The sequence below is a fragment of the Dinoponera quadriceps genome, unplaced genomic scaffold (assembly GCF_001313825.1).
Source record: "Dinoponera quadriceps isolate SergipeBrazil2010 unplaced genomic scaffold, ASM131382v1 scaffold1813, whole genome shotgun sequence".
Taxonomy (NCBI): domain Eukaryota; kingdom Metazoa; phylum Arthropoda; class Insecta; order Hymenoptera; family Formicidae; genus Dinoponera; species Dinoponera quadriceps.
In genome coordinates, this window is record NW_014555868.1 from 1 (window position 1) to 13,200 (window position 13,200).

General features: G+C 44.4%; 1 protein-coding gene across 1 annotated transcript; it reads left to right on the plus strand.

The window, feature by feature from the left end:
* Positions 1 to 11,159: 11,159 nt before the first annotated feature.
* Positions 11,160 to 13,191, plus strand: LOC106745644 (uncharacterized G-patch domain protein DDB_G0278987-like). Its single transcript, XM_014621449.1, has 3 exons — positions 11,160 to 11,363; positions 11,524 to 12,744; positions 12,874 to 13,191. Exons 2-3 carry the CDS (start codon positions 11,531 to 11,533, stop codon positions 13,001 to 13,003), a joined length of 1,344 nt encoding a protein of 447 aa, XP_014476935.1. The 5' UTR covers positions 11,160 to 11,363; positions 11,524 to 11,530; the 3' UTR covers positions 13,004 to 13,191.
* Positions 13,192 to 13,200: the final 9 nt, after the last annotated feature.

The following is a 13,200-nucleotide window of genomic DNA, read 5'->3' on the forward strand; positions in this document are numbered from 1 at the left end:
GTTCAGCGTGGGGCGTATACGCCCCACGCGGCAGGGAACGTGTTAAGTCCAGCCGAGTAAGAGGGCTGATCCCAGTTTAATTAGGATTCTGCCCTCTACGGCGTCGATCGATGCGATCAGTAAGCTAGCCAACGACCCGGCGTCCGTCTTTCGTCCTTTCGATAGTGCTATGACCCGGGGAAAGCTGGGGAGAGCAGTTGCCTCTAAGATATTTTTCGTATTTGTGTACAGAGCGAGAGAGAGAGAAAGAGAGAGGGGAGGAAGGAGTTTATAGTAGGGGTGAGAAAATTGGGTCTCGAATTTAGACCGGAAATGTTTATCCCGACGAGATAAAGTGCGATTGGATCGGTGAATGGGAAGATTACGCGGATATTTGTTCCGAAGAGAGATTTACAATCGCGATCGGACAATTCGCGGAGGGGTAAATTTAAACTTAAATTGAAAACGCTCTTTTTTTCCGTTGAGAGTGCAATTAAGATAATGGACAGTAAGCAAAGTTCCTCTCTCCCCTTTACGGCCTTCCTCCCGACGCTCGTCCGGAGGGATCGAAGGATTTGCAATGCAGATCGTGAAACTTCTCGCGAGAGCGAACTGAGGAGGATCGGTACAAGCTTAATTTTTTTCAGCTTTCGTGTTAATCTTCCGAGGGGGGTTTCAAGGGGGGAAAGTAATACACGAGGCGCTATCGCTCTGCATGGAATCTCTCGGTGTTCTCGCATCGCGACCAGACATTGTCTGACCGTGGAGGAATGAACTCGCGAGTAAACAGTAGCGACGAGGAATTTAAATAAATAACGTGAGCCGACTGTAGAGAGAGAGAGAGAGAGAGAGAGAGAGAGCGAAAAGCTAAATACACACACATACATCTCGCTACCGAATATCTTCGCCAAATACATGAAGGCTTACGTCACGCGAAGGTTACGCGATTGTTATTGCGAGACTTATGAGTAATATTGATAATTACCGATAATTAAGTCTTATAAGGAGAGCCGGCGTATCCTATTATAACGGATGCCCTAGATTCCCCCGACTTTATCCCCAGCGTAATGACGCGCGCGCTATTTTATGCATGTAAGTCAGTTTGGTCGTCGCAGGTATGTCGGAGTAATTTCGACGCTTTGTTGAAACCCCGGGATATTATTTATACTCGCGCGCGCGAGGGAAACGTTGTCGCCGTTGCGCCACGTACGCTTCCTCGTCGTTCCGCCTCTGGAAAAACTTTCCGGGGTGTAACAATGTCGGGGCTGAAGATGAAAATTTACGATCACGAAGAAATACGAGGCTGGAGGGAGCGCGGAGCGCATATCCGGTTGCCGCCGAAGAGAGGAGGGATGCGGGGGCGAGGAGACGGTGAGCTAGAATTACGCGGCTTCGGGCTCGATCGAATTATATGTTTAATTATAAACGCGCGGGAGTGACTTTCGCGGCTCCTGATCGCGCGATTTGTCATCAAGAGTGAGAATCGCCTCCGCGTGCTTTTCGAACGGGTCGGTAATCTCAAGGATCACCTCGTTGTATGAATTTTCACGTAACACGCGTTCCTTCCGTCCGTTGCGTCTTTTGATAAATCTTCGGCTATTTTTTAAACAAATATTATTTTTATACGACGGACAGAAATGTGACGTGTCTCGGTGAAGAGGGAAAAGTGGCTCCAGACATTGTGAATTATACAGTTCCGGAAAAGCTTGGGGCCGTTGCACGAAAATGGAGGTATTTATCTCGGCGAAAGTGCGGTCATAACGAGCGCGGGATAAGGAAGATTGCTCGAATATTTTCTCGGAAAAATTCCGCGAACGCGCCCGGTGAGATATCGTCACGTTCCGCGGATGAAATAAGCAAAACTTCGTTTTCAGCCGCCGGAAACTTCGTATTTGCGATAAAGGGAAAAGAAGGAAAAAAAAGAAAAGAAGGAAGAAGAAAGAACTTGTCCGTGTTCAAGAACAAAAGCAATTATCAAGATCATATTATAAAGTTTGCGAGAGTGGAAAACTCTTGTGTGAACGCGAGGGATACTTTCGCAATATATATATATACAGACACACCGTACAAGACCAGACGCAACCTGCAATGTGCCGACACACTGAATCTACCGGATGATGCAATTCACGCGTTTCTAAGCGAAGTCACGATTAAAATTGTGGATTTTCTTATTTCTAAATGGAAATAATAATAACGGTGAATTTAAGAACAATTCTCGAAGATATGTCGTTGAATGTTTCTTGCGCGGGAGATATAATTTCCAAGGGTATTTCCATTTTATCGAAAGAGATACAGAAGGTAGCGGCCGTAGAGGAACACTCGATCCGATCCAAAAAAATAAATGTTCAGGTAAACGGTAAAAATTAAAAGTTCAATTGAAAAATGACCGAACTTGAATGCGCGTAATTCGCCTTCTGAAGAGAATAGAGAGAATCGGGAGTACAAGAACCAAAATCCTCGATCGATCCTCGGCAAGATATCTCGGCGAAAACAACTATTTTCGCTTGCACGACAGTAACAAACTGAAATAACCGTGGCTTTGGATCCGTGGCGGGGCGAAACGATCTCCGTGTTATTTTGCACAGCGGCACGTAAATACGATATACAATCGTATCGCGTGTAATTATACTTCATAATCGAACAGAACGGCATAAGGTTAACGAGAGATATTCACTCGACTTTGATTTCGAATCTCTGCTTTTAACAAATTCACGTTATCGCGTTTTGTCTAATCTAGCTCTCCCTCTTTTTCCATCTTACTCTTTCTATCTTCCTCTCTCGAATTCATTCTAAAATCGCTTCTCACATTTCGCTTCCTCAGTCGTCCTCGGCTGCATATTGCGACGCAAAACGGAAAGTTCAAAATTAAATAATCGGCCGCGCCGGCGAGAGAGAAATGATGAGTGGCGAGCTGTTTACGCGCGATAATGTCGGTGTCGCTGACATTTCGACGTAATCAAATCGTCGCGCGTGTTGCGTGATATTATGTAAATCGTCCTCGCGTGGCGCGATGCGATTAAATTGTTTGTTAAGCCACACGTGGCGAATCGGAACGCTGATACGCGATCGTACTTACTTGACAACTGCGAATGAAAACGATGGCTTTGCACCACGGCCGTTCGCATCGCCATAAGACAATATGTATTCGCGATATATACGGCGATCATCACTAATTGTCAGCCCGGATTTTGGGACCAACCAGGGAGGCGGCCTTTGCGCGACTTGTCGCATTATCGGCGGTCCGTTCGTACCGAGCCTGCTCGACGGTCAATAACGCGTCGGCGGAATAACGCGTTGCGGTTAGTCGGCGTGGAGGTTTGCGACACGCTTGCGCCGTATTTTCCGGCTGATATGGCCTCATCCAAGGCGGTTCAACGTCACTGACTCTTGCGGTAGTCTGACGACAGTTTTGCGCACGTCGAACGCGGTGTGTGCATGCGTGCGCGCGTGTCTGTAGCTACGGAAATCACGATGTGACTTGGCAAATAGAAATCGGCTTCGATAAGATTCGCGTTTAGACCGTCGAAGTTACTGCTTCAGCCGTGACGTGTTCTTATCGCTTACACTGCCGTATTCGCCGTGTAAAATCGATCTAGGAGACCGAAAGTACCTGCATCTCGAATAATTGCGTTGAAGATTATTCTCTCCGTTTTCCTTTTCATGAGTTGGTCGTTTATTTTTATTTTCGAATAGAGAGAGAGAGAGAGAGATGTGACATCCGATTGTACGCGAAATCCTATTGATATATTCGCGACGAACTTTTGAAAGTGAAAGGCGACGGATTTGAGAGCCTTCCTGTTTTTAAGTGTCACACATGCGCGCGCGCGCACACCAGCATAAATTGCAAAGGCCACCGGGCGCGGCGGGGGGACAAATGGGTATCGCAGTGCAACGTAAGAAGTTGGTGACTCGCCAGAGCGCGATTTGCATAGCGATATGATATATTTAGACCGTCGGTATTTTCATGATTAGGTACACCTGTCGCTGCGCGAATATTGGCCGCTTGCCGTAGGAAAAAGCCAGGCGAAAGTGACAATCGCGGACGGATCGCTTTCTATCGAGAAACTTAAAAATAGCTCACTATGCTTGCGAGACAGCGGAGATTTTTCAACTGCGCTTCGCGCAGCCGCAGAAAAGAAGGATTCACGAGAAACATGTGGACACCGCAATCTCGAAAATTGCTTATTGTACGAGAAAAGGAAACAGTCTTAAACCAACGACAGACATTTTCATGTATAAGTAAGAATGCTGTAACAACATCAGAAGATTTTTAGCCTCGAATTGAATGCAAGTAATAATACTTGCATCAATACAAATTTAATTTAATCGAATCAAGATTAAAAATCTTCGAAAAAAATTATAATATTCTTGCTTATATGAGAATCTATTATTGATTTAGGACGAATTTTTTTCCGTGTTCTCTACAATATTACATTACATTTTTCTCCCGAAGGCAACGTAGATAAAAAAAAGACATTACCGAGCAGCTATTGGAAAAACTGTTAAAAAAAGATTATTGGGCTTGGATTATTGGAGATTATTTCGAACAACGGACTGACGACATGCTCTTGACAAAATTTCAGATAACTGTGAAATGGAAACACAATGCGAGAGGAATATCACGTGATGCGCAGGCCGTATAGAAAAGATGTTTGGTAGCGGGCCAAAAGTTTATCCATATTTACGAGTGGAAAGAATACAAGGCGACACACCGAGCAACAGTCTGGTTTCGGTCGAGTGGTTACATCGTTTACCAGATGCAACGCGATGCACACACGATGCGCGCGCACCGGCGGTTTGACGTGCACGTGACTGCCTCGCCTGCTGTCAGAATAATTGTCCGCGTGTATAGACGTCTCGGCTATTGCGTAAACGGTGCTTCCTCACTGATAACTTCTAATTCGACATCACGATTGTGCGATTGATCGTAATAATAGATCAATTAATTCGTTGAAAGTGTTAATTGAGAGTTTCGACAACGCCTGTGACGGACGATTTTCACTTTATTCCCACTTTTTTGACATAATAATCCTTATCTTTAAATAAAAAAATATGTTCTTACGTTTAACTATATTTCAGCTACCTACACCATTGATTGTGAGTAGACTCGTCTTGACGAAATAGCGTATTTTCTAAGTATAAGTGATGCATTTTCTAAGTTACGTGCGGTAAATATTACGTTTATGGTATCTGGAAAATGAATATGTAATCGTAATTATAATATATTTAAATTCAAAATTGAATATATAATTTTTCGAGGGGAGAGAAGGGGCAAACGGCCGTGATCGATGCTGTAGAGGAATGCCGGTTCTATCCGTGTGTGTTAGTGTATCATCGGTGGACGAAGGTGAACGTTCCCAGTTGTACGCAGGCAACATTCTTCCGGCACTCCGGCAAGTGATGTAACCGTGAGGCGAAATTGCGTGTTTTTCGGGTAAACAATGCACTTGTGAATAAAATGTTGCCCCCCCCCTTCCCCCATCGCGAGAAAACCCCCCACGATCACCTGACGATTCTCGATCTCTCAACAATGTGACCTATGACGTAAGTTGCGCTTCGCTGGACTACGGTTCGCTTTTTTGCCATTTTAGCGGTTTCTCCGGATGGAAAATCATGCTCAAGATTTCCCAACTACGATTCTTTACGAATGCGTCAAACGTGTATTCGATAACCCGGTTACCGAATATCGGTATATTCGTTTCCGGCATGACGACGGCAACAGCGGAGCTTAAATATCGCGTATCCGCTAACACCGGACTGCCATTTATCATTATTTATCGTGCGTGGTCGGTTAAATGGAAAAGTTCAAGCTACGACGAAACAGCCTGACAATGTCTCAACCACATCCACTTCGTCATAAGACAAGCTTCGAGGAGCCGATAAGTTATCTATCGAAATTCAGCTACTTTCCGAGAGACGCTCTAATTTACGATAGCGTCTCTATCGATAGAAGCTCTGTTTCAGCATCGTTAAATATTTCATCGTCCTATCGATCGACGATTTCATCGATCGAGCTTAAACCTAACATATGGTCCGATCCGGAGGTCGAAGCCGGCCAAATTTTGGTGAACCCGAGTCTTCCCAGTAAGCAAAAAACATTAAATTAATCTTCCGAGACATTGACGTGGATTTTACAAACATTTTGACGTAACATTTTATAAATGTTCTTAAACCGTTACTTGATGATATAATATTTCAAAATATCAAAATCATATTGTATAAATATTATTTTCAATGTATCAGATATTGTTAACAATGATGTTGTGTACAACATTAAGAACTGCATATTTGAAAATGTTACAAAATATAATAACGTTGTGTTAACGATTTTTCTCGTTTACTGGGTTATAATAGCCGCGTGAAACTGTGTTTTCTGAATTAGAGCGTGCGATAAGAAACGTTGTCTTCCCGGAAGTCGCACGTCAGCACATTGAATTTGGACGGAGGGGCGCGAAAAATCAGAACCTTCGGAGAAACCCCCGAAAACTATTCTCGACGAGAGAAACCGGCGTTACAAAAATATCTCCCGTACGCTCTCGCGACGTGCGTGCACGCACGCACACATACACACATTCAAGAACATCTCGACGGAGATCGACGACGAGAAATGATAAGAGGAATCTTAGAATTCCAACGGTACGGCAGAGGCGGTTCATGATAATCGTTTATTACCGAGCGCGCACGAGCCGCGCGACGACGGCGACGATGAGGTGTCAGTCAAGGTCGAAGGTCGTCGTAGGTGTTGCCGAGCGTTTGTGAATTTCGGGCCCAGGAAGCGAAAGGACGATCGATACACCCGTGGGAACGGCGCACGCGAGGACGACTTTTCCCGCGTGCGGCCGCGGACTCACCTTGCCTGTGGATCTGTGAAACCGATTTGTGTGTGTGGAAGCCGCGCGCACGTCTACTCGCGTGTAACCCGCCTGATGGTTGGAGTGCGACTGAGACCGGTCGTACTCCGTTTCAAAGTCTAAATGCGTGTTTGTCGCGCGCGTGCGCTTTTCCCCGCGTTCGCACGGTGCTCAACTGCGTGCCCGTCGAGACGATCAGCCGGTCGGCTTTCGGCCGGTTGACGGGAGAAAGGCGAGAGGTCGAATCGAATTGTTCGTCCGAGGAGAGACTTCATTTCGTTACGCGATCACAGATAAATTCTTCGCAATTTCCGGTTAGTTCCTTCGGGACGATGAAAGGTCTTACGAAACGGCTCAAGAAGTCGGTGATCTTTGCGTTTGCCGAATGTTCAAAATGTACATCGTGATGGAAAGCGTCTAAGAGATGCGATATAGATTAGTTTTGATAACAAGAGGTCATAAGCTTCGTCCTGTGAGGTGAATTGAGACGGCAGTTTGCTTCTTGATATCGTTTTTCGACGCGTCTGTTATACGAGCGATGTCGTCGTGCGTATATCGTGTTCCTCTTCGTTGCTACGTCACTGGTACCACGTGGTGGCGAACCATCTAGAAAGAAGGAGGGCATTGGAGCATCGTCGGGTGAGGATAACGTCATATCGACCAGCAGACAGGCGAGTCCGTTCTTCGCGTGTAACGACAGCTCGGCCGATTGAGAACCGTCGTTTTAGAGGTCAGTCAAAGGCACCTTGCTCGACATTCAGCTAAAATCAAAGAGAGAACGAGAAGAGAGGGAAAGTGAGGGAGGGAAGGAGGGAGAGAGAGAGAGAGAGAGAGAGATATGACAGGTAGGACAGTTTTTCACCGTTAACCCGGGGTCATTTCATACCCCATCGATTAGAAAATGAAGCTCACGTCGCAGTGGATTTATTTTTACTGATTGAGAACCAATATGTACTTTTTATTTAAACATTTAGAGACCTAGCCTGTGCAACGAGAATAGGCTATGATCCCAGATGATCGTTTGAGTAAAAATAACAAGGTGACTATTCCCGGGTTAAAGGTTGACGCTCTCGTGCGCGCGATGGACGTGCATCCTGTTTCTCCATCGTCTCCATGTTTGTCGATAGCTGTCTGATAGCCCGATAAAGTGGGCTCGACCCGACATCCGTTTCACAAGACTTCAATCTCGTTCCTTATCGGCGGATCGGCCGAATGGGAGATGATACGATTCCTTCAAAAGATTCATTCTTCTTCGCATTGCGAACTGTTCAAAGTTTGAAGGCCAACGCGGTGACGTGTTTGCACCGCCATTCACGAAAGCGAAGCGCAGACGTGTTTGCCCGCCGACGAATTCTTCCATATGGACTTCGAAGGAAACGCGAATGTCAGAATATCTAACGCTTCCGGGGACTATCTCCAGCATCGAGAATAAAATCGGGGCTTTAGAGAACACCGTGCGGAAACTTCAGCGTGTCTGACCGCGACTTTGAAAATCTCCGAATCGCACATTCTTCGTTCAGACGATAAATCAGACGTTGTTTATTAAAAATCATCGATAACTTAATAAAATATGTTTGATATGAGCTTGTCTTTTTTGTCGTTTCAATCTAGTCGAGAGTAATAAAACCCGATGAGTACTTTGTACATGGAATAATATAGAACAAGGTACCCGATTAAATTGTTGTGCACGGAGAAAACAAATTTCGCCAGAGCAGCAGACGTTTGTCAATATAGCGACGGTAAAAAAGAAGCTTGTTTAGACAGCACAAAATTTGCTCGAACAGCGGAAAGATTTGTTAAAGATTTATTAATCGTCCATATATCCAGCAAATAGCAATCAACTCTCTGAACAAATCTTCCTGCTGTCGAAACAGATTTTTTTCCGCTGTCACTGCATCGACAAACATTCGCTGTTCTAGCGAAATTTGTTTCCTCCGCGTAAGTTTGTAGTATTTTTACTCTTAAACGATGTCGATGGTGTTGCAAGCGTACACACATACACACGTTTCGTTGCAAAGCTCTTGAAGACGCGTCGGAGCATAATTCAAACCTTTCAAGAAGCTTCGCTTGAGCCAGCTCGGCGTTCTCGGCATTGCAGTAGCGTACATGCGTCGTTCTACGGCAGAGCAGATGACAAACGTCAGAAAGGTAGAGCGACAGAAATATTTCCGCATGCATGAGAAACTTCCTAAAGCTTCTCGGAGTGTACAAGAGAGCACATCAAAAGCTCCTGTTCCCTTTATTCCGTGATCCTTCTTTCCGTCATTTTTTCGGAATAGCTCGAGAATATTTTGACCGAATTTAAGTGAACGCTGGTACAAACCTAACAGCGACTTCACCGAGCAAATCACATAAACTGGTGTTCCGTATAAAATATTACACGTCTATTGCAAAATGCAAATTGTTTGCATTTAAATTTCACGTTGATGCGTTCGATGAATTAAGTAACTATTAATTTATTCAAAGCCCGATCGACAGCACGTCGAAGAGAATCCAAGCTGTTATTGAAGCCAAAAGGGGTGTCGGCGGATATTAATGAATGCAAATGTATGCATTAATGTGTTCATATCCCGTTTTACGACCGTTTTACGTCTAAATTCATTTTGTATATTAGCTCTTCTTCGAACGTGTATCCTCAAAACAGAATTTTCCATCTTCAAACATTGTATTGCCCGCCATATGATAATAAATCGCGGCAAGCCGGAATTTGCAGCTTGTAATTTTCTTCTGCGTTACTATTCCAACATTTCGCAATCGTTACTTAAAACGTTGCACCCGTTGATGCAGGATTTAGTAAAAAAATTGCATTTTGCAGTAGACGTGCGGTACTTTAGAACGTTAGCGTGCACCTGCAGAGCTCGTCCGTGACAGAAACTCGATCTTCACCGCTTCTTATCGTCGCGTATATTAATAGCGTTCAGACTTATCATCCCTCGACGGTCCGGCCACCGCTTGAAGGAAAAAGAATATCGCCGGGACCGCCACGGGGATTGTTCTTTGCAACGCTGTCAGCGTGTATTCGGCAACTACGAATTTTCGCCGCTTTAAACGGCGACTTATCCGCAACGTTCGTCGCGACTAACCCTTTCGCTGCGACGACGCTCCAACCAAAACCGTGCCCGCTTGCGTGTGACATCGAGACGGGATAGTATAATAAAGAAAAAAATTCGTCTCCTTGCTACGTCTATGGTCGCGCGATATATCTATAAAAAGAAAGGAAATGAAAAGAATCCGCGAGGCGAGGGAAAGAATATAACGTCCTATCGAGATACGATCGAACGACACCCGCGTATTTCTTCGCGCCTTCGAGTCCCGGCAACGCCATCGCGGGTCTCGAACGCATTCCCTCGAGATATACACGTGGTGCGCGAGAAACAGAATCGACGATACTTCTTGGTGAGCTCGCAGAGCCCGATTTATGTCGTAATCCCCGGTCGTCAATATGTCCGGCTCCACTATGGGCACCATTCGCGCGGCAGATGCTGGCGATACCTGAATACAGGAGACCCTCGGAAATATATCGCGGCGACGCGATAACGATATGTAATAAATATACAAGATAATGTAATTTCAAGATGATTAACCTTTTTTTTTTCATAATTTCCTAGAAGGATAAAACCTCAATCATCTTAGAAAGCAATAATTTTCAAGGAAATATGTACTCACTTTCATAAAATCATCGTATGTTTCGTCAGAGAATTGTCAATAATTTGTACTCATATACATACATTTTAATTTCACACTTTCAATAGGACTTTAAAGCCCAAAGACAAAGTGGTATGTCAGTTAAATTCTTCTTTATATAAACAAATCTTACCTTTCTCTTCGTTATTATTGTGCGCAATATTGTGTCCCGAGGTACCGCTGAGATTATATTTAGCATCTACTGGGTTGCATCTTTACTACCTGAGTCTAAAATCTCCGGCTGTCACCACGTTCAGCCGATGTAAGTGCTTAATAACCAAAAGGAACGGCTGAAAATAGCGCGTATAAACGTGAGCGCTTATAAGCGTTTACAGCGCGTGAGCGTCCAAAGAGAACGCAACCTTTGTCCCGCTCGAACTTATTGCACTAGTCCAGGAGTGCAGCTAAAAAGAACAGACCAATAGAATCTTTTTCCTCTCGTGTGAACTCGCGAAAAGTGGAAAGTAGGTTTGTTCGTTTTAGTCGAACTAGATCGCAATTATTATTTTTAGTCCGAATCTGCAAAAGGTATGAGCCGTAAGAAATTGGCCAATCACAGTCGAATGTGAGAAGTCGATTATATAGTCGATTGTGATTGGTCAATTCCTTATGACTTAAGGCTTACCACATCTATTGCAGACCCGGCCTGACGATGCAATGGAAATCGATGCGGGTGTTAGAAGCGGTTAGAAGTTCGGAGAAGAGGAATGTATACTTGGTACATTTTTATTAATTATCAATTTTTCAATCTGTAAATGAATGTCAAGAATTCTTCGTTCGACAATGTTACACGATTAGATGCCGTAACTTGAGATTGTAACTCAGGTTGTTCTTTCGTAGCGTATTGCTGTAAGTAAATATTGATATTTTCTTTTAATAGATTTTTTTTTTTATCAGAGCCAACATCCTCGTTATTTAAGAATGACGAATGTCTCATCCATTTATGATCGTTTCTTACAATCCGTTTGATTATATAAGATTTATTATGATCAACATTTGTGTCCCGTAGAATAATCATGAGTGACTCGAAGGAACACGATATGGAGAGGATGGAAGTTATGGAATTGTCCCTGAAAGCAGCGAAAGAGAATGAACTGAAGAGGCGATCGGTATCCGCATGTAGTAACGATTCCGAGAGGAACAAAAAGAGACGGAACTTATGCAGCAAAGACAAAAGAAAGAAGTCGAAGCGACGAAGTAGTTCTAACAGCTCTAGTTCTTCCAGCGCTTCGAGTCCGGAGGCGAATACACGTAGAGCTAGGAATAACAGAAGCGAGGACGTGGAACATAAAACTAGGAAGTATGAGAATGGTTATGCCGAATCTCAGAGGAGAGGTGAGAAGTACAGTAACGACTTCAGATCGTACAATAGAAGATATGGTAATTTTTCCGAAAATCAGAGAGGCCGTGGTCGCATGGATTCACGACACTCCAGACACGGTTATGACAGAAGGGACGGGTATAACAATGTCCATTACAATAGACATAACAGTGACAGAAGAGGGTATCATGGAGGTTACAAGAGAACACTTGGTTATAGCCGATCAAGGATGCATGATTATCATAGGAATACAAGCAAAGATACAACTAGTCAGTCTGTGCGAGAGAAGAAGCATAGGAAACAGTCGCAAACCACATCGGAGATGGAGAAGCGCGAGTCAGTTAAGGATGAGGCGGCTCCTGTCGGACATGGGAAGAGAAAGGCGGAAACACGAGACAAGATTCAGTCCGGTCGCAGGAAGCCAAAGAAGAAGAGATCATCGTCAGCTTCTAGCGTTTCCAGCGTTAGCAGCAGCAGCAGCAGTGACAGTAGCACCAGCAGTAGTTCCAGCAGCAGCAGCAGTAGCAGCAGCAGCGATACAGACAGTAGCAGCAGCAGCAGCAGCAGCAGCAGTAGTAGCAGCAGAAGCAGCAGCAGCTCGGAAGCCGAGAAGAAGCGGAAGAAGGGCTTGAAGAAGGCTAAAAGATTGAAGAAGAAGGCCATGCAGAAGCGGAAGAAGAAGAAACGGGTGAAGAAGAAATTGAAGAAGAAACTGAAGAAAACCGCGTCCAAGAGGAAGAAACACAGCAAGAAGAGACCCAAGGAGAAGGCTGGTAAAGAGAACACGAACGAGATTGCGCCCAATATAGCGGAGAAAGCGAAAGCCATGGCGCCCATGACGAAGGAGGAATGGGAGAAAAGACAGAACATCGTGCGGAAAGTTCTTGACAAAGAGACCGGAAGGTACAGGTGAATATATTGCTTACCAAGACCAAGATAGGTATTGTTTTAACATTTTATATCCTCGGATTATAACGTTATCTCCTTCGGCTCATTTATTTGGCATTAAACTGAACACTTTCCGCGTGCTTTGCGCAGATTAATCAAAGGCGACGGGGAAGTTCTTGAAGAGATAGTGAGCCGTGATCGCCACAAGGAAATCAACAGACAAGCGACCAAAGGTGACGGCGAATACTTTCAAGCACGCTTAAAAATGAATGCCGTATAACATATTTTTTTATGTAACGAAATTTAATTAGGAAAAACTATACGAGTACCTATATTATCATTGTGTTAATATCTGATGTCATCGTATGTTTTTGTCTCGTTTCGGATGCATTTATCTGACACAGCACATGTATGTACGGTCAGTCACAAGAGGGTTGCAACGCTTTTTTTTTTTTTGGGGGGGGGGGGGGNCGTGTC

Bases quoted from the DNA above. Each gene is read 5' to 3' on its own strand.
- LOC106745644 (XM_014621449.1), top strand. From the start codon at position 11,531: ATGAGTGACTCGAAGGAACACGATATGGAGAGGATGGAAGTTATGGAA. The intron at 12,745-12,873 runs GTGAATATATTG...TGCTTTGCGCAG, and splicing joins AAAGAGACCGGAAGGTACAG to ATTAATCAAAGGCGACGGGG.